The sequence below is a fragment of the Balaenoptera borealis genome, assembly GCF_965194805.1.
Source record: "Balaenoptera borealis genome assembly, chromosome: 19".
Lineage (NCBI taxonomy): Eukaryota > Metazoa > Chordata > Mammalia > Artiodactyla > Balaenopteridae > Balaenoptera > Balaenoptera borealis.
The window spans coordinates 67,077,626-67,097,138 of NC_138878.1; the positions used below are offsets into that span (position 1 = coordinate 67,077,626).

At 36.3% G+C, this 19,513-nt stretch overlaps 2 protein-coding genes across 13 annotated transcripts in view; one reads left to right on the forward strand and one right to left on the reverse strand.

Moving 5' to 3' along the window:
• Positions 1 to 19,513, forward strand: part of ZNF667 (zinc finger protein 667) — a 48,235-nt gene that overhangs the window by 26,756 nt on the left and 1,966 nt on the right. The window contains exons 9-13 of the mRNA XM_082368049.1: positions 1,749 to 1,889; positions 3,775 to 3,822; positions 4,928 to 9,376; positions 15,544 to 15,639; positions 16,901 to 16,987. Of these exons, the coding sequence (XP_082224175.1) occupies positions 1,749 to 1,765 (17 nt within the window). The 3' untranslated portion in view covers positions 1,766 to 1,889; positions 3,775 to 3,822; positions 4,928 to 9,376; positions 15,544 to 15,639; positions 16,901 to 16,987. The remainder of the gene's footprint in view (positions 1 to 1,748; positions 1,890 to 3,774; positions 3,823 to 4,927; positions 9,377 to 15,543; positions 15,640 to 16,900; positions 16,988 to 19,513) is intronic.
• ZNF583 (zinc finger protein 583) overlaps positions 12,592 to 19,513 on the reverse strand; it is a 38,218-nt gene continuing 31,296 nt past the window's right edge. For 8 of the 12 annotated variants that reach the window (XM_082368110.1, XM_082368116.1, XM_082368117.1 and 5 more), the window contains one exon: positions 12,592 to 19,481. In XM_082368110.1, coding sequence (XP_082224236.1) covers positions 18,004 to 19,481 — 1,478 coding nt within the window. In that variant the 3' untranslated portion in view covers positions 12,592 to 18,003. The remainder of the gene's footprint in view (positions 19,482 to 19,513) is intronic. The other 4 variants (XM_082368121.1, XM_082368111.1, XM_082368113.1 and 1 more) reach the window with 1 other exon arrangement.

The following is a 19,513-nucleotide window of genomic DNA, read 5'->3' on the forward strand; positions in this document are numbered from 1 at the left end:
TCTTTCATGTCAGCTGTTCACCATATATATAATAGTTTTCAGTGCTTCTTTCCAGTTTGTGCAAAATGTGTAAGAAATAAAATCAGAATTCTTTTTTGGAATTGGGTTATATACAGTTGGAGTCTTCTGTGTGCGTTTTTCTATTGCAAAAGCTACTTTTGAAAGCACCTGTATCTAAGACAACTTTGTGAAATGTTTGACCACATGGATTAGGTCCCTCTAACTTTGACCACAGCTGAGAAGACAACAACTGGGTTTGTGAAGGGAGCATGCATGTAGGATAATAGAACAATTTTCCATTTAAACTTGTCATATCAGTCTGCAAGATCAGCATAAAAAATCAACACTTCAAGCAAATGGATGAGCAAACAGCATAGAGAAGGCTCATGGAGGGGCATGTCTTTTCTCCCTATCCTTCTATACACACACCCCTCTGCTTAGTTAAGTCCTCTGTCTATCTGCCATAGAGGTTGGTTCCAAATCAATGGTCACAAACCTAATATGTACTAATAAGACACTGTTCTTGTCTGCAGGCATTTACAGTTTAGGGAATACAGGATATTTAAATATGGAAGCATATAAGGTACACAGGTAATATAGAGGATGATGAACTCCATGGTGATGGATCACTTTTGGAGACAGCGATAGTATTAAAGGGAGAATAGATATTTACTAGGCACACAAAAGTTGGGAGGCTATTGAAGGCAAGAGAGAAAGTACAGAGGTACAAACTAAAGGCAGAGGGTTGTGGAGTATTGTTGGAGTTACAAGTTCCAGCATTTAGTACAGTGACTGGCACATAGGAAGTGGTAAGCACTCAATAATATTGAATGAATGAATGAAAATATCTTAGTTTAGCTGGCCTGTCTCTAAGGCATAATCTAAAGAGAACACTGAAATTTGAAGGTCACCCAGACATTGAGATTAACCCATGGAAAACATGCCCTCACTCTAAGGAATCACTAGTGAATTTTGAAGGCTGTGATGAACTTAGGGTAACCACAGCAAGGAGCAACCTTAAACCTAGTCCAATTTTTAACTATATTAATGAAAACCTCCTACATGAAAGGCATAACAGAAGAAATGACATGACCGTTTCTAGGGCTTAAATCTGTTTACCTCTGTTTCTACTGTCCTACACAAGATACCTGGGTTTGGGCCAAAAAATAAACATTTACAAGACAAGGAAAATCACCACCCACCAAAAGAAAAAGCAGTCAAGAACTAGACCCAGACTACCTCACACAGAATTTTAAATAATATGTTAAAGGCTCTAATGAAAAAAGTGTACAACAGGCAAATTAGATGGGTCATTTGATCAGAGATGAAACTATGAGAATCAAACGGAAATACTGAAATGAACACAGTAAAGAGATGGGAACAATACCTTCAACAGGCTCATAGGTATACTTGACATAGCCAAGGAAAGAATAAGTGAACTTGAAGGTAAGTCAATAAGAATAGCCAAACTGAAACACAGAGGAGGGCAGGGGTGACAGAAAAGAACAGATCATCCAAGAGCTGTGGGAAAAGATCTGTTGGTCCAACACATGCAGAATTGGATTCCTGGAAGGAATAGAGAAATTGGGTGAGAAGAACTATTTGAATAAACAATGGATAATGACACCAGAACAAAAATCTATAAAGCTCAAAGAGTACAAGGAAAGATTTTTTTAAAAAGACGTTACATAGGAACAAAAGGGGGAAAAAACTGTCTTTATGAAATTTTTCATGAAAATGTCTTTCAGAATTGATAGAGAAATGAAGACTTTCTCAGAGAAGGAAAAAGCATAAAATACATTGCCAGAAGACCCTACTCTAAAAGAACTGTTAAATGAAGTTCTTTAAACAGAAGGAGATGCACTTAGAGATCTGGAAATGGAATAAAGGTAAGACAGTTTTTTTTTTTTTAACATCTAAATACCTAAAAGCTGTCTAAAACAGTATGCTATAGCATATGTCAGTGTAAATAGATGACAGAAGCACAAAGGATGTGAGGGAGAAATTAAATACATTGTGTAATATCTTTACTTGTTAATGTTACATTACTTGAGATATATTCTGGTTAATTAAAGACATATTGTAACCTTACAGTAACCTCTAAAACATTTTAAAGAGATGTAAGCAGTTAATAGAATAAAATGGAATAATTAAAAATCCTCAGTTAACCCAATAGAAGGCAGAAAGAGAACAAAAACCAAAGAATAGGCAGAACAATTAGAAAATAGTTAAGAGGATGGATGGGTTTTAATCCAAATATATAAAAAATTGCATCAAATATAAATGGTCAAAACACACCAGTTAAAAGACAGATTATAAGATTGAATGAAAAAGCAGGACACAGCTATATGCTGTCTAGCAGAAAGTCACTTTAAAGGCATAGGTAAAAGTTAAGTAGTGGGGAGAGATAGATCATGCAAGCACTGGTAAAAAGGAAGCTGAATTCACTTTTAATATCATGAAGTAGACTTCAGAGTAAGGAATATAATCAGGGAAGAAGACAAACACTACGTAACAATAAATTTTCCAGGTAAACATAACAATCCTAAACGTATATGCATCAAACTACAGAGGTGCAAATTTCACAAAGGAAAAAAAAAAGTGTAAATAGTCTACAATAATCATTAGAAACTTCACCACTTCTCTCTCAGTCACTGATAGAACAAGTAGAAAATCTGTAAGAATATAGAACTGAACAACATGATCAACCGAATTAATGAGTTGACATTTATAAAATATTCCACTCCACAAGAGTAGAATACTTTCTTTCCAAGTACACATGGAACATTTCACCAAGAGAGACTGTAAAACAAATCTTAATAAATTTTTAAAATTTAGTTATATATAAAGTATATTCCCTGTTCATACAGAACTAAACTGGCAATAACAGCATGGTATCTGAAAATATTTGGAAGGTTTAAATTACAAATTCCACTTTTTTAATAGATACAGAATTAAATTTACTATTGAATAAGTGGACCCATGCAGTTCAGACCCAGGTGATTCGGGGTCAACTGTAATGAGTACAGAGGAATCACAGAAGTAACTGAAAATGCTGGGATTTAAATCATGATGGGAAAGAACCATTATGTGATACTTTCTGTGCCGTTTTCTGATATGTCACACACTCCTGGAAATACATAAGAATTCAGAAATTGGCTAATAAGCATCAAGTAATTTAATCTTCAAACGTGTGGGTTTTTCTTCAGCAGTTTCTTCTTTCTCAGATACATATGCAGAAATTCAGGCAATTCAGGCAGATGTAACAGGTTAGAAATGAGAAAGCCCCCAATTTCCCACCTGATTTTAAAGTCAAGAACTTGACATGTAATTTAACTTCTTAAAGTGCAGACCCCTCCACTGCTCTGGCTGCATCTCGGGCCACCCACCTCGGGCCCCGCCACCTCGAGGAGCAAGCCCACCTTTTCCTCCACCGCTGGCACCACATGACACAGAACCTACATCCTGTGGGTATCTGCTTGATGACCTTGTGCTGAGTTCGCCTCGGTCATTTCTTACTGCCCCAGTATGTTTGATTCCCAGTACTCCTGCCACGTTGCCGAAAAATGGAATGAACTTTGAGTCATTTAGAAGAGAACAAGGAGCTATTTGGAAGAAGCCAAGGTAGACTGTACACTCAATCCTATTTTGTATATTTCCTCAAATTCGTTTGCAAGATACAAGTTTTTCAGTTTATGTTCCATGGTCATTAATTCTGCTTTTGACATTTCTTGACTATGAATTTAAAGTTAATGATCTTCTTTTTGTTGACAGACAAAAGCCCATCTACCTCGCCTGCTTCATTATTTAAGATCCCAAAAGGTGAGTTTAACTTTGTGTTTATTTCATGAAGGTTATAAAATTTGCTGTGGGAAACTGGGTCTGTTACTAATTGTGGCAGATATATCAAGAAGTCAAACGTTTATTCCTTTATAAAAAGCACCTGACAAAGGATAAACCAGGAATAAGTTGAAGAATTATCTATTTATTCTTGAGTAAGGTTGGCAGTTTTGTTCTTTCAAGAAAATTTTTCCATTTTATCTAAGTGGTTAAATTTATTTACATAAAGTTCCCAATATTCCCTTATCCGTTTAATAACTGTAGTGATGTCATCTCTGCCATTTCAGATATTGGTAACTTGTATGTTATCTTTTTTTTCATATTGTCTGAGTGAAGATTTATTGGTTTTATTGACCTGCTTTTGTCTTTTCTGTTTCCTACTGATTTCTTTATTTCCATTCTTATGGTAACTTTGGGTTTCATTGCTCTTCATTTTCTAATTTGTTAAGGTGGAAATTGAAGTCATTGATTTGAGAGTTTTATTTTACAACTTAGACAGTAATATTATGTTTCCTTTTAAGTAATGTGTTAGCTGCATTCCACATATTTTGATATGCTGTTACAAGTTTCATTCAATTAAAAATACTTTCTGTTTTGCCTTTTGATTTCTCTTTTAACCCATGGGTTACTAAAAATTGTGCTATTTAGATCCAAATATTTGGGGGATTTTCCAATTATCTTTCTATTATTTCTAACTTAATCCATTCTAGTTAGAAAACATTTTGTATGAATTGAATCCTTTTAAATTTATTGAGATGTGTTTTAAGGCTTGGAATATTGTCTATCTTGGTAAATGTTCTGGGTGCATTTAAAAAGAATGCATATTCTGCTGTTCTTGGGTGGAGTGTTTTTTAAATGTCAGTTAGGTCAAGTTGGCTGATAGTGTTGTTCAAGTCTTCAGTGCCCTTACTGATTTTCAGTCAACTTGTTCTTTGGGAGATGCATGTCAAAATCTATTATAATTGTAGTTTGTCTATTTATTTTTTTAAATTGAAGTATAGTTGATTTACAATGTCGTGTTAGTTTCAGATGTACAGCGGAGTGATTTAGTTTTATATATATATTTATATATATATATGTTTTTCAGATTCTTTTCCATTATAGGTTATTACAAGATATTGAATATAATTCCCTGTGCTATACAGTAGGTCATTGTTGTTTATCTATTTTATATATAATAGTGTGTATCTCTTAATCCCAAACTCCTAATTTATTCCCTCCCTCCACCTTTCCCCTTTTGTAACCATAGTTTGTTTTCTGTATCTGTAAGTCTATTGCTGTTTTGTAAATAAGTTCATTTGTATCATTTTTTTTAGATTCCACATATAAGCGATATCATATGATATTTGTCTTTCTCTGTCTGACTTCACTTAATATGATAATCTCTGGGTCCATCCATGTTGCTGCAAATGGTATTATTTTATTCTTTTTTTTATGGCCGAGTAGTATTCCATTGTACATATATACCACATCTTTTTTATCCATTCATCTGTTGATGGACATTTAAGTTGTTTCCATGTCTTAGCTATTGTAAATAGTGCTGCAGTGAACATTGTGGTGCATGTATCATTTCAAATTATAGTTTTCTCTGGATATATGCCCAGGAGTTGGATTGCAGGATCATATGATAACTCTATGTTTAGTTTTTTAAGGAACCTCCTTACTGTTCTCCATAGTGGCTGTACCAATTTACATTCCCACCAACAGTGTAGGAGGGTTCCCTTTTTCCCACACCCTCTCCAGCATTTATTATTTGTGGACTTTTTGATGATGGCCATTCTGACTGGTGTGAGGTGATACCTTATTGTAGTTTTGATTTGCATTTCTCTACTGATTAGCAATGTGAAGCATCTTTTCATGTGCCTGTTGGCTATCCGTATGTCTTTTTTGGAGAAATGTCTGTTTAGGTCTTCCGTCTTTTTTTTTTTTTTTTGATTGGGTTGTTTGTTTTTTGATTCTGAGCTGTATGAGCTGTTTGTATATTTTGGAAATTAATCCCTTGTGGTTGCATCATTTGCAAATATTTTCTCCCATTCCCTAGGTTGTCTTTTGTTTTGTTCATGGTTTCTTTTGCCGTTCAGAAACTTTTAAGCTTAATTAGGTCCCATTTGTTTATTTTTGCTTTTATTTCCGTTTCTTTAGGAGAAGGATCCAAAAAAATATTGCTACAATTTATGTCAAAGAGTGTTCTGCTTATGTTTTCCTCTAGGAGCTTTATAGTATCCAGTCTTACGTTTAGGTATTTAATCCATTTTTTTTTTTTTTATAAATCTTTTTTTTTTTTTTAAGTTATACAATTTTTATTTATTTATTTATGGCTGTGTTGGGTCTTCGTTTCTGTGCGAGGGCTTTCTCTAGTTGCGGCAAGTGGGGGCCACTCTTCATCGCGGTGCGCGGGCCTTTCATTATTGTGGCCTCTCTTGTTGCGGAGCACAGGCTCCAGACGCGCAGGCTCAGTAATTGTGGCTCACGGGCCTAGTTGCTCCGCGACATGTGGGATCTTCCCAGACCAGGGCTCGAACCCGTGTCCCCTGCATTGGCAGGCAGATTCTCAACCACTGCGCCACCAGGGAAGCCCCATTTAATCCATTTTGAGTTGATTTTTGTATATGGTGTTATAGATGTTCTAATTTCATTCTTTTACATGTAGCTGTCTAGTTTTCCCAGCACTTATTATTGAAGATACTGTCTTTTCTCCATTTTATATTCTTTTTTTTTTTTTAATTTATTTTATTTATTTTTTGGGTCTTTGTTGTTGCGCACGGGTTTTCTCTAGTCGTGACGAGCGGGGCCTACTCTTTGTTGTAGTATGCAGGCTTCTCACTGTGGTGGCTTGTCTTGTTGCGGAGCAGGGCTCTAGGCATGCAGGCTTCAGTAGTTGTGGCACGTGGGCTCAGTAGTTGTGGCTCGTGGGCTCTAGAGCGTAGGCTCAGTAGTTGTGGCGCACAGGCTTAGTTGCTCCGCGGCATGTGGGATCTTCCCGGACCAGGGCTTGAACCCATGTCCCCTGCATTGGCAGGTGGATTCTTAACCACTGCGCCACCAGGGAAGCCCTCCATTTTATATTCTTGCCTCCTTTGTCGTAGATTAATTGACCATAAGTGTGTGGGTTTATTTCTGGGCTTTCTGTCCTGTTCCATTGATCTGTCTGTTTTTGTGCCAGTACTGTACTGGTTTTGATTACTGTCGCTTTGTATTATAGTCTGAAGTCAGGGAGTGTGATTCCTCCAGCTCCATTCTTTCTTAAGATTGCTTTTGCTACTAGGAGTCTTTTGTGTTTCCATACAAATTAAAAGTTTTTTTATTCTAGTTCTGTGAAAAATGCCATTGGTAATTTGATAGGAATTGCAATGAATCTGTAGATTGCCTTCAGTAGTATGGTCATTTTAACAATATTGATTCTTCCAATCCAAGAACACTGTATATCTTTCCATCTGTTTGTATTGTCTTCAGTTTCTTTTATCAGTCTTACACAGGTCTTTTGCCCTCTTGGATAGGTTTATTTCTCAGAATTTTATTCTTTTTAATGCAGTGGTAAATGGAATTGTTTCCTTAATTTTTCTTTCTGATATTTTGTAGTTAGTGTATAGAAATTCAACAGATTTCTGTATATTAATTTTTTATCCTGCAACTTTATTGAATTTATTGATGAACTCTAGTATTCTGGTAGTGCCTTTATGATTTTCTATGTATAGTATCATGTCATCTGCAAACAGTGACAGTTGTACTTCTTCTTTTCCAATTTGGTTTTCTTTTCATGTTTTTCTTCTTGGATTGCTGTGGCTAGGACTTCCAAAAGTATGTTGAATAAAAGTGGCGAGAATGAGCATCCTTGTCTTGTTCCTAGAGAGAATGCATTCAGCTTTTCACCATTGATTATGATGTTAGCTTTATCATATATGGTCTTCATTATGTTGAGGTATGTTCCCTCTATGCCCACTTTCTGGAGAGTTTTTATAAATGGATGTTGAATATTACCAAAAGCTACTTCTGCATCTATGGAAATGATCGTATGGTTTTCATTTTCTGGTTTTTTTAATGTGGTGTATCCTCACATTGACTGATTTGTAGATATTGAAAAATCCTTGCCTCCCTGGGATAAACCCCACTTGATATTGGTTGTGTGATCCTTTTAATGTATTATTTGGTTTGCTAGTATTTTGTTGAGGATTTTTGCATCTATGTTCACCAGTGATATTGACCTGTAATTGTTCTTTTTTTGTGATATCTTTGTCTGAGTTTTTTGTTTGTTTTTTGTTTTTTTGTTTTTGGCCACGCCACACGGCTTGTGGGGTCTTAGCTCCCTGACCATGGATTGATCCTGGGCCCCCCTGCAGTGGAAGCACGGAGTCCTAACCACTGGACCACCAGGGAATTCTCTGTCAGATTTTGGTATCAGGGTGATGGTTGGTGGCTGCACAGAATGAGTTTGGAAGTGTTCCTTCCTCTGCAGTTTTTTGGAATCATTTCAGAAGGATAGTTGTTAACTTCTCTAAATATTTGGTAGAATTCATCTGTGAAGCTGTCTTGTCCTGGACTTTTGTTTGTTGGGAGTTTTTAAATTACTGATTCAATTTCAGTACTGGTAATTGGTCTGTTCATATTTTCTATTTCTTCCTGGCTCAGTCTTGGGTGATTGTACCTTTGTAAGAATTTGTCCATTTCTTCTAGGTTGTCCATTTTATTGGCCTATAATTGCTCATAGTAGTCTCTTATGATCCTTTTCATTTCTGTTTTCGGTTGTAACTTCTCCTTTTTCATTTCTGATTTTATTGAAATGGGCCCTCTCCCTTTTTTTTTTGATGTATCTGGCTAAAGGTTTATCAATTTTATTTATCTCTTCAAAGAACCAGCTTTTAGTTCCATTTATCTTTTCTATTTTTTTTAGTCTCTATTTCATTTGTTTCTGCCTGAATCTTTATGATTTTTTTCCTTCTACTAACTTTAGGTTTTGTTTGTTCTTCTTTCTCTAGTTCCTTTACATGTAAGGTTAGGTTGTTTATTTGAGCTCTTCCTTGTTTTCTGAGTCAAGATTGTATCACTGTAGACTTCCTTCTTAGAACTGCTTTTGTGGTGTCCCATAGGTTTGGGATTGTCATGTTTTCATCTCTAGGTATTTTTTGATTTCCTCTTTGATTTCTTCAGTGATCCATTTGTTGTTTAGCAGCATTTTATTCAGCCTACACGTGTCTGTTTTTTGCAGTTTTTTTCGTAGTTGACTTCTAGCCTTATAGCATTGTGGTCAGAAAAGATGATATGATTTCAATTTTCTTAAATTTACTGAAGCTTGTTTTGCCACCTAGCATGTGATCTATCCTGGAGAATATTCCATGTGCACTAGAAAAGAATGTGTATTCTGCTGCTTTTGGATAGTATGCTCTATAGCAGGGCTCCCCAACCGGTCCGTGGCCTGTTAGGAACCAGGCCGTGTGGCAGGAGGTGAGCGGCAGGCGAGCGAGCGAAGCTTCATCTGTATTTACAGCCACTCCCCATCGCTCGCATTACCACCTGAACTCCGCCTCCTGTCAGCATTATGGTGAGTTGTATAATTATTTCATTATATATTACAATGTAATAATAATAGAAGTAAAGTGCACAACAAATGAAATGTGCTTGAATCATCCCGAAACCATCTGTCTCACCAACCCCAGTCCGTGGAAAAATTGTCTTCCATGAAACCAGTCCCTGGTGCCAAAAAGGTTGGGGACTGCTGCTCTGTAGGTGTCAATTAAGTCCATTTGCTCTACTGTGTTATTTAAGTGTGTGTTATTTATATCCATTGATTTAAGTGGAGTGTTAAAAGTCCCCTACTATTATTGTATTACTGTGGATTTCTCCTTTTATATCTGTCAATACTTGCCTTATATATTGAGGTGCTCCTATGTTGGGTACATACGTATTTACAATTGTTATATCTTCTTGGATTGATCCCTTGATCATTATGTAGTGTCCTTCTTTGTTTCTTGTAACAGTCTTTACTTTAAAGATTTGGATTTGTCTATTTATTTTTGTAGTTCTATCAGTTTTTTCCCCCAGCTTCAGGTAGTTTCTTCACATGCATGTTCTGATGAGTATTCAGGTAAAATTCAGCTAAAAATTCTGCAGATGTCTAGGGTTTTTTCCTCTAAGAGCTTTCAGGCACTTCATCCTGTGAACTCCAGTCACCTCAGTCTCCATGACTTTTAGCTTAATTTCCTCAACTTTGGGAGGCCACAGCCTGGAAAGTTTCCATGCAGTTATCTGGGGAAATCATAGTACTCATTTGTTTCCCATTTTTCAGGGATCTCTGTTTCATTGCCTGTTATCCAATGTCTTGAATGCCAAAGTTTCATGTTTTGTCCAGTGTTTTATTGTTTCAGATGGGAGGGTAAACAATTCTCTATAATTCCATCTTCACCAGCAGTGCAGATCTCAAATAAGCATTTAGTTAGGGTAGGCCTCACTGTGGAACTAGGATTTATTTTTAAAAACAGGGTTGCAATTAACAGTCTTTCACATATGCTTTTGCAATTTTTTACCAATATTTTTGGAGAATTAAATTGCTGGATCAAAAGATAGGCATATTTTGATAGATACTGCCAACTTGCCTTTCCTATTCAAACTAGTATTTATCTAGAATGAAGGTTACTTAGAGGAATGTTATGTACCTTTGTCCAGTGCTGCCTACATCTTGCCCATCTTGAGGTATATTAGTAAAGTTTTTCAGAATTTCTTCTGCCTACTTTTTCTCCATTATGCCACTTTTCCAGAGGACAGACAGTGCCAAAGATATTGGCATGTTCTTTTAATGTGGCTCTGTTAATTCTGTATTCTACTTTTCATAGTGTGTGATATAAGGTGGTATCACTTTCCTCTTTCAACGATGCTAGTATATTGTTTTTTTTCCCTCACTTTGTTCAATTTTAGTAAGAGGAATTTCTAAATCTGAGTCTACTATCAGTCCATAGGGTCTCTGAAAGACTAGACTACATTTTTGAATGAGTAGAGCTCTTCCTGATCTGGCTGTTTATCAAAGGCCTGTGTTCTAGACTAGTAGGAAACTTGTTTTAGCCTAGTGATTCTCATTTATTTCTGTGTATTCAGATCACCTGGGCATCTTGTAAGATGCAGATTCTGAATTACTAGCTCTGGATTAAGGCCCAAGATTCTGGAATCCTAAGAAATTACGAGGTGAGGCTGATGCTGCTCATCCATGCCCCACATGTTGAGTAGCAAGGATTTAGCATTTACCTTGCAGTCCTGCACATCATTCGCAGCTTCCCTCTCCTCTGTCAGATGATAAATCACCTCTTCAAAACCCATGTGTTTCCTCCTTGAACACTCCAGCTCCTCACCCCTGCCACTCTTTTGCAATTGTAAACAGAATTTATGGAGACTTCTAAAGCCAGACTTTTCAGAGTAATACTGTGGCTTCAGTTGAGGTGCCTTTTCTTTTGCCCTTCCAGATATGCCACTGCTTTGGAGGTATTTTGTGCTCATCAATGCATCATCAGTTTCCTCTCCCAGGATTTTCACCACATTTAGCAACATTTCCTTGTGGATTTTGAGACTCAGAATTATAGATGTTTCTTTACTTCATCGAGGATGGAGTTTCCTTCTGTTTCTTATTCTTCTTGTTGCTTTCACTTGGTTTCAGAAAGGAGAAATGGATAGAGATATCTTGGTCCCACCATTTTAAATTCAAAGTTAGTATTTTTAAAAGCTCCTCATACTTACATTTGAATTTGCCTCCTTATGGGAATGCACCAGTCTGCTACTCTTCCATAGAGACCATGAAAAGGGAGGGGGAAAATGGAGTTTTTCTAAACTGGAAGGCAATCCCCTTTGTAGAGCAGATCTGCTATCCTTTCTGTAAACAGCTTCACTTTTTGTTGGCTGTCTCTGACATCCTCTGTGCAGAAAGCCTTCTTTGGAGGTCTTTAAAGGGAGCTCCCCTGATGTCTCCTGGCATGAATGGTGCAGGTGAGGCTCAGCCACTTGTCACCCAAGCCCTAGTCTTTTGCTGTTGGAGTTACCTTGTCCAACGTGCAGCCATCTCAGGAGTCTGGCAAGATAGCTTAATTACTAGCAACTGTGTACTGAGTCCAGTTGACCCCTGGAAATTTAACTTACCCTTGCTACAGGGGCTGAGGGAGCTCCCTGTAATTACACACAGTATCTCTGCAGCAAAAGATAGGTATATCTACACACTTAGTGAATCAGTGATGCCCTTATATCAGGGCACCTGAACCTGTTAGTTCAGGTCTGTTGTTTTCTTTATGGGAACTGATTCTCAACTGCCCTCCACCCTACCCCCATCCCATGGGAATTTTGTTAACTGGCCATCCAATGATCCAATTCCCCTGGCATGCGAACTTGACCCAGCTTGGCCAGAGTACCCCCTACCCTGGATCTGGTGATTGGTCCAGAGTGGGGACATAGCATAAACTGGAACAAATTATATTTTCCTCCCAGGGATTGACATGGAGGCTCAGAAAGAGAAGGTCACCTTGCTTTTGAGATTAAAAGCTCTAAGAATTTTTAAAGTATAATATCATCAGATGCCATTTTCTTCCTACCAAGAGACAGAACCTGCCAGAGAATGAAACAACTGAACACAGAGCTGTGAGCTACTAATCTCTGATGAGTCTGAACACTTACATGCAGCCTACCTGAGACTGTAACATACATGCTCTACATCTTTGAGTTATAAGAACTAATAAATACCTTTTTCCTAAGCTGATTTGAATTGGGTTTCTGTCATAATCCTGATTACAGTTGTTGTAATTTTATTTGTAAATTTATCAACTTTATACACTGAGCCTTTCTTATGAAAGGTAAGGATTTACTTCATCCCACTAAGTGAGTTATATTAGCTCCTCTGATGTGTTTTAACTTGAAATACAGCTAACCTACATTTCTTATTCTATCGACTTTAGACATCTCCTGAATCCCCTCTATATACAATGAGCATATTTCCCCTTATCCTTGCTTCAGGCCCTTATTTCCCTGTCAACCTCCCACCATCCAGTCTATATCAGCTATATTTTGCCTTTACATTATTAAGTAGATATTAGATATGTAGACAGATATATATACACATAGAGACTTCAGTGATTTGTCTATTTTAAAGTTGGAAATAAAATAGCATTAGATCGTTATCACCACGTAAATATTATTCTCTGAAGAGTCAGAGCCAAGCAACATGTGACGATTACATTTTCTGCTCTGCAAGTCCAATGTTATGATCCCAGTACCCACTTAAAGGAATCTATTCCTTGTATCAGTCATACGGATTTTTTTTTTTCATATTCTAGTTATTTTCCAAAGTCATGTCACATTTTATGGGGGCTTGCTTTATATTAGGACCATAATATCTGGTATGGCTTCTCCTTTTTTTTTTTCCCAGAGCCAGTAATTTTCTTTTCTTGTGACGAACTTTTGTCTTCACCATATTACTAAAATCCTCAAACTTTGTATTAATTCTATTTAATGTAACCCACCCCTTTCATTCTTCCTTAAGTTCCTCTTCACTGACTCCCTGGATATCTAACCTACCAGTAATTTGGTCTGATTCTTGCAGGGTGATCATCCTATTCATCGTCAACACCACTTTACTAGGTTAGATACACTGTTTAAAGCCTTTCCTGTTTTTTTCCTTTTCCATCCAAATTTTGCTGAAGCTAATCATTCAATACCCTATTAAAAGACAGTGGGAGTAAACTGAAGTAAACTGGTAATACAAAATATCAGTACTTGGCCTCATGTTTAATTACTGTTTGGGTATAAAGTTCTAGATTCAAAGCAGTTTTAACTCATAAGTTGGAAGGTGCTGTTCTGTATTCTACAATCTAATATTGCTCATCAGAGGGAAGGCTAATGCTATCTTGATCATTATTCTTTATCAGGAGAAATTTCCATTTTTTAAAGCTTTTAGGATGGCCTCATCTTTAGTATTATGAAATTTCACGAGCGTATTTCTGGGTGTCATTTTTTTCTATTGTAATTGTGCTTTTTGCCACTTAAGCCTGCCCAACATTGAGTGAGCTATTTCTAGCTGAGTGCTCATAATTTTCTTCAGTTTAGAAAGATTCTTAATCATTTATTTGATACATTCCAATTATATTTTCTCTTATTAATTTTTTTTCTGGAACTCATATTAATTAGATGTTAGACCTTCTAAACTTCCAAGTCCCTTTTGTTTCTCATTTAACTTTTCAATTTATGAAATTGAAGAGTTTCCACAATTTTCTTTCAAACCTTCTATTATTACAGCAATAATGTTTTTTCATTCTTAGGAGTTCTGTCTTATTCTTTTTGGTAGCTTCCCATATTTGCTTTAAAAGTGCAACATCTGTTCAAATCTCAGACTAACATAAATTTTTAGTTTTCTTCTCATTATATAACTTTCCCTACTCTGGTTTAGTCTCTCTCTTGGTCCTTATGCTGATACTTTTCTTCATCTGTGATGATCCTTAGCTGTCTGTTCACATTTAAGAATGATATGGTTTGATTATCTTAGGTAGATAGCAGGAGGTTCTTTGGTTATTCTCATTGTAGATGTTTCCCTGAATGAAAAGGTTTACTGGGATCTCTGCCTGCATGGGAAGGGCTGGTGAGTTGATGAGAAATTCTCCAAATTCCAAAAAAGGTTTCAACTTAGGCTGCCAACTCTCACTCTAGCTGCTCTAGTTCTCCGTGAGTTTGTTGAATTTTTTCATAGTTTAAGTTTTTTAAATTTTAACATTCTTATTTAAAACTTCAAACATTACAGATAATGGTAAATCTACCCTCTTGACCAGAATGTCCAATTCTAGTTCCCTCCCCCAAAGAAACACTTTATCAGTTGGATGTGTCTGTTCAGGACTTTTTCTAAGTATTTGCATACTTATATAAATGTATTAGAAATATATTTTAAATATATAATACTCTATATTATTCTGGAAATTTTCCATTTTCAATCAGTGTCTTTTAGTCAAATCTATACCAATATTACCAGTCCATTCTTTTAAACTGGTGCTAGTATTTCTAGTCATGCCTCTATTGATGGAAATTTAGATTGTTCCCAGTTTTATGTACTGTGCTGCCCTCCAAAGGGGTTATAGTGAGCATTTTTAAAACTTCAGTGCCTGCAAATTAGCACTGATGAGAGTATTTATTTCTCTACACAACTACCAAGTTTTTTTTTATTATTGTAGATTATGTAAATGTGCATCTCTCAATACTAGCAAGGTTAAGCAGGGACTCATATTTATGGTCCATGTGTATTTCTTCTGACTTGCGCATTCTTAATCCTTTGTTCATTTTTATTCTTGCTTGGTTGTCCTTTACCTATTTATAGGTACTCTTACATCTTTCCCTTTGTATTATATTACAATTTTTTCCCATTCTGTTTCTTATCTTTGTCTTTTTAAAAGCATTCTAACTTTTGGTATAATGAATTTCATTATGGCTTTAATTTTTGTCTAATTTAGGAAGATGTGTCCAACAGCAAAGTCATAAGCATATGGTACTATACTTTCTTCTAATACTTTACTATTTACTTTAACATTCAGGATTTTATTTAACTGGAACTAATTTTTGTGAATGGTGTGAAGGAAGGATCCATTTCAATTTACTTATAGAAGAGAGGGCAGAGTGGGAAAGCTGTTGGCAGGGGTACTAACATAACTTTCACATAAAAAATCATTAACTGTCTTGTCATCGTGTCTCCTTATTACCCAGCCTCTACACAAGCCAACTCAAAGCATGAACTTCTCTAGGGACCCTTTGGACAGACTGACTCCCATTACTGAAATCCCTGTCATGCCAACATTTCAGGTAACAGCTTCTTCTGCAACATTTCATGAATAAGCACTCTTTTCCCTTTTGTCTTTTATAAAATTTGATTCTTTCATCCACTGATGACTTCTGCTCTTTTTTGATACCTTTTAAATTGTTTTATCTGTTTAATAGGATATGGAGGAAAGATAAACTTGTGTTTAACTGCAAAAGAAAACCTTGATTTTCCCAATGAAAATTTTGATGCTGACAAGTTACCTTTCAGAAATACTGTACAAATTCATACACCCTTACATCAGTACACAGAAGTACCTCCTCTCCTATGCTTTTGCAATGCAAATTTTATCAATTTGATATTGAAAGATGGTAGTTCATTTGTTTTACTTGTGTTCTGATCCTTGTGAGATTCAGTACTTACCACTTTCATCAGTCACCTGTTGCCTTTATACCATTTTGCCCATGAGGGGAGGAGGTGTCATTTTTCTAAATGACTCGTAGGAGCACTTTTATGTTAAGGATACGAACTTCATAGGTTAAACATATTTTAATGATTTTTTTCCAATTCTAATGTTTAAAAACCTTTCGTTTGTACTATCTTTGACTATATAAAAGTTTATTAAAGTTCTTATATAGTCACACCTAGAATCTTTGTGTGTGTGGCTTCTGGATCTCATGTCGTATTTAGGAAGATTGTTCTCCATGATTATAAAGCATGTTACGGTGTCCTCTAATGAGTCTGTTTTGCATCTGGATAAAAGAATGAGGCGATTGTTTTTTACAGAAATAGTTTTTTTGAGCAGAATCTCATTTACCAATACTGTTAAGCCACTGACATGAAATATCACCTTTATTATATATTTCCTTTATGTGTGTATGTTGTCAATGTGTATGGGTGTATGTTGACAAACACAATGTTTCAAGCCTTAAAAAAGTCTTATTTTGTCAGGTACAAAGAATCTATTAATTTGGGGCCTACTAACATCTGTAGAATACCGAGTCTTCCCCTACAGAAGGATAAAATGTCTCTTCTTTTAATCCTCCATTAAACTTTGGTCATTTTCTTTGTACTTATGTTCACAAGAGAACTGGTTACTGCATTGATTGCATGCTCAAAGCCTTCAGGATTCAGGAAGTAATATAAAGTGTAAAACAAGTCAGATGTAAGGGAACAGGTAGTGGTTTGAATTGTGGAGAACTGGAAAACACATGCCCATCTAAAGGTATTCATATTCATTTGAAACTTGATGCATATCCATGTTGATGAGTTTTGACCTATAGTTTTGGTTTCTTTTCCCTCTAGTTTTGGAGTTACAGCTTAGAAGCTGAACAACTTTTCTATTTAAACAACATGGGTTTAATACAATTCATCTACCTGGAATTAGGAGAGGTGAGTTAAATTTTACTTTCTATTCTTCTTTGGTTATTGATCTTTTAAAGTTTTCTCTCTTTTAAAAACTATATTGCCTTTGTTTAAATGCAAATGATGAATACATCTCAGTAAATTTTACTTATTACAAGTGATTTTTAACACCTGGCTTCTTAAAACTGTTGACTATATAATGAAGTTAGTTTTTCTTAATGAAGTTAGTTTTTCTTATCAACAAAATCATATCTCTGTGTATTCATGTTGAAACAGAAGCCCCCATCTTACTCTGTCATCATGGGCTCCAACGTTAACTCTGCTGTGCTGGATACTATCACCCACCTTTAGAACAATGACTGCTGTTCCTAATCAAAAACCTTTACAGTCTTTTGGGTTGCTTTGTTATTTTGCAGATAATCATTGCTGAGATGATCTTTTTATCATAGTACCTTTTTATTTTACATTAGTGTTTACTGATTACTTTATGCTAGGCACTCTGCTGAGCAGTTCACATGCATTATCTCATTTAATCCTCCCATTAACTTGAGGTAGTACCATTATTATTTCCATAATATAAATAAAAAAACTGAAGCTTACAAGGGACAAAATGTTTCTCCAAAACTAGAGAGCTAGAAAATGGAAGAGTAAGAATTGGAACCCAGATCGATTTGATGCTGCACTATAAATTCTTAATGTTGATAAGTAGCCAAAGAATGAGATGGATATTGACATGAGATGGGACTCTGAAATGTAGACTGGAACAAGGTATTGGGGGTTTGGGGGTCTTTTAGGCTATTTTGAGTAATGTGTGCCTTGCCCTAAGACCTATGGGATGCCAATGAAGGGTTTTAATGAAGGAGAAGTGATATGATTAAACTTTTTAAACACAAGTTTGACTGCAATATGCACTACTAGCAGGAAATGGTAAACACAGGGAGATCAATTAGAAAGTTATTTCCATAGTCCGTGTCAAATAGATTGTAGTGTACTGGACAAAGATGACAGAATGGAAATTAATTAGAGTCAGATTCAAGGCATATTTAGGAGATAGAACCTACAGGTCTTGGCAACTGACTGGACACGGAGGGTGAGGGAGAGGAAAGAGTCAAGAATGACTCCATCGTATGAATTCTCTCATGATGAGCAAGGTGTGCTCGCTGCCTGAAAGATTTCCTGCAATCCTTACATTCATAGGGTCTTTCCCCAGTATGAATTCTTTGATGTAGAGTAAGAGATCCACTATAGCTAAAGGCTTTCCCACAAATGTTACATTCGTAAGGTTTCTCTCCAGTGTGAATTCGCTGATGTTGAGCAAGGCCTGCATTCTGGCTAAATGTTTTCCTGCATTCCTTACACATGTAAGGTTTCTCTCCGGTATGACTTCTCTGATGTTGTGCAAGTGACGAACTATTGCTAAAGGCCTTCCCACATTCGATACATTCATAGGGTTTCTCTCCAGTATGAACCCTCTGATGTTGATCAAGGTATGCAATCTGGCTGAAGGCTTTCCTACATACTTTACACTCATAAGGTTTCTCTCCAGTATGAACTCTCTGATGTTGAGCCAGGTGTGCATACTGGCTGAAGGTTTTCCTACATTCCTTACATTCATAGGGTCTCTCTCCGGTATGAATTCTCTGATGTACAATTAGGTATCCCCGATGGCTAAAGGCCTTCCCACACACGTTACATACATAAGGCTTCTCTCCTGTGTGAATTCTCTGATGCTGAGCAAGAAATGAGCCATTACTAAAGGCCTTTCCACATTCAATACATTCAAAAGGTCTTTCCCCAGTATGAACCCTCTGATGTTGAGTCAGGTGTGCAATCTGGCTGAAGGCTTTTTTACATTCTTTACACTGATAAGGTTTCTCTCCAGTATGAACTCTCTGATGTTGAGCAAGATGGGCATTCTGGCTGAAGGCTTTCCTACATTCTTTACATTCATAGGGTTTCTCTCCAGTATGTATTCTCTTATGTTGAGCTAGGTTTGCACTCTGGCTGAAGGTTTTCCCACATTCAACACATGCATATGGTTTCTCTCCAGTGTGAATTCTCTGATGAAGAGTGAGAGATGAGCTCTGGTTGAAAACCTTCTCACATTCATTACATTTCAAAAGTTTCTTTTCTACATAGACTTTCTTACGTTTCATTTCAACAGATTTTTTCCGGTAGCTTCTCTTTCTTGGCTCATGCTTATGTATTCTTTCTTTGGTGGGAAAACTCTGCTTTATATCAAAGATTGCATCCTGATGGAAAGTTTGCCAAGATTTAGTATATTCATTACTTTGATCTTTACTCAGGATTTCTTTATGAGTGATGATCAATTGACTAGAATGTATCTCCTGACTTCCCAAGTGGTTCTTAAACCAGTCCTCATTTTTAGAGTCTTCTCTCAAACTGGAGCAGTCAAGGTTATAACTAAGATGGCTTCTTCCCATTGTCCTTACTTTGGATGATTCCTCATAAATAACTTGCTTTGATGAAAATTCATTGTTTTTAAATGCATACTCCCAATCTAAAAGATACCAAGAAAACAAAACAAATGTC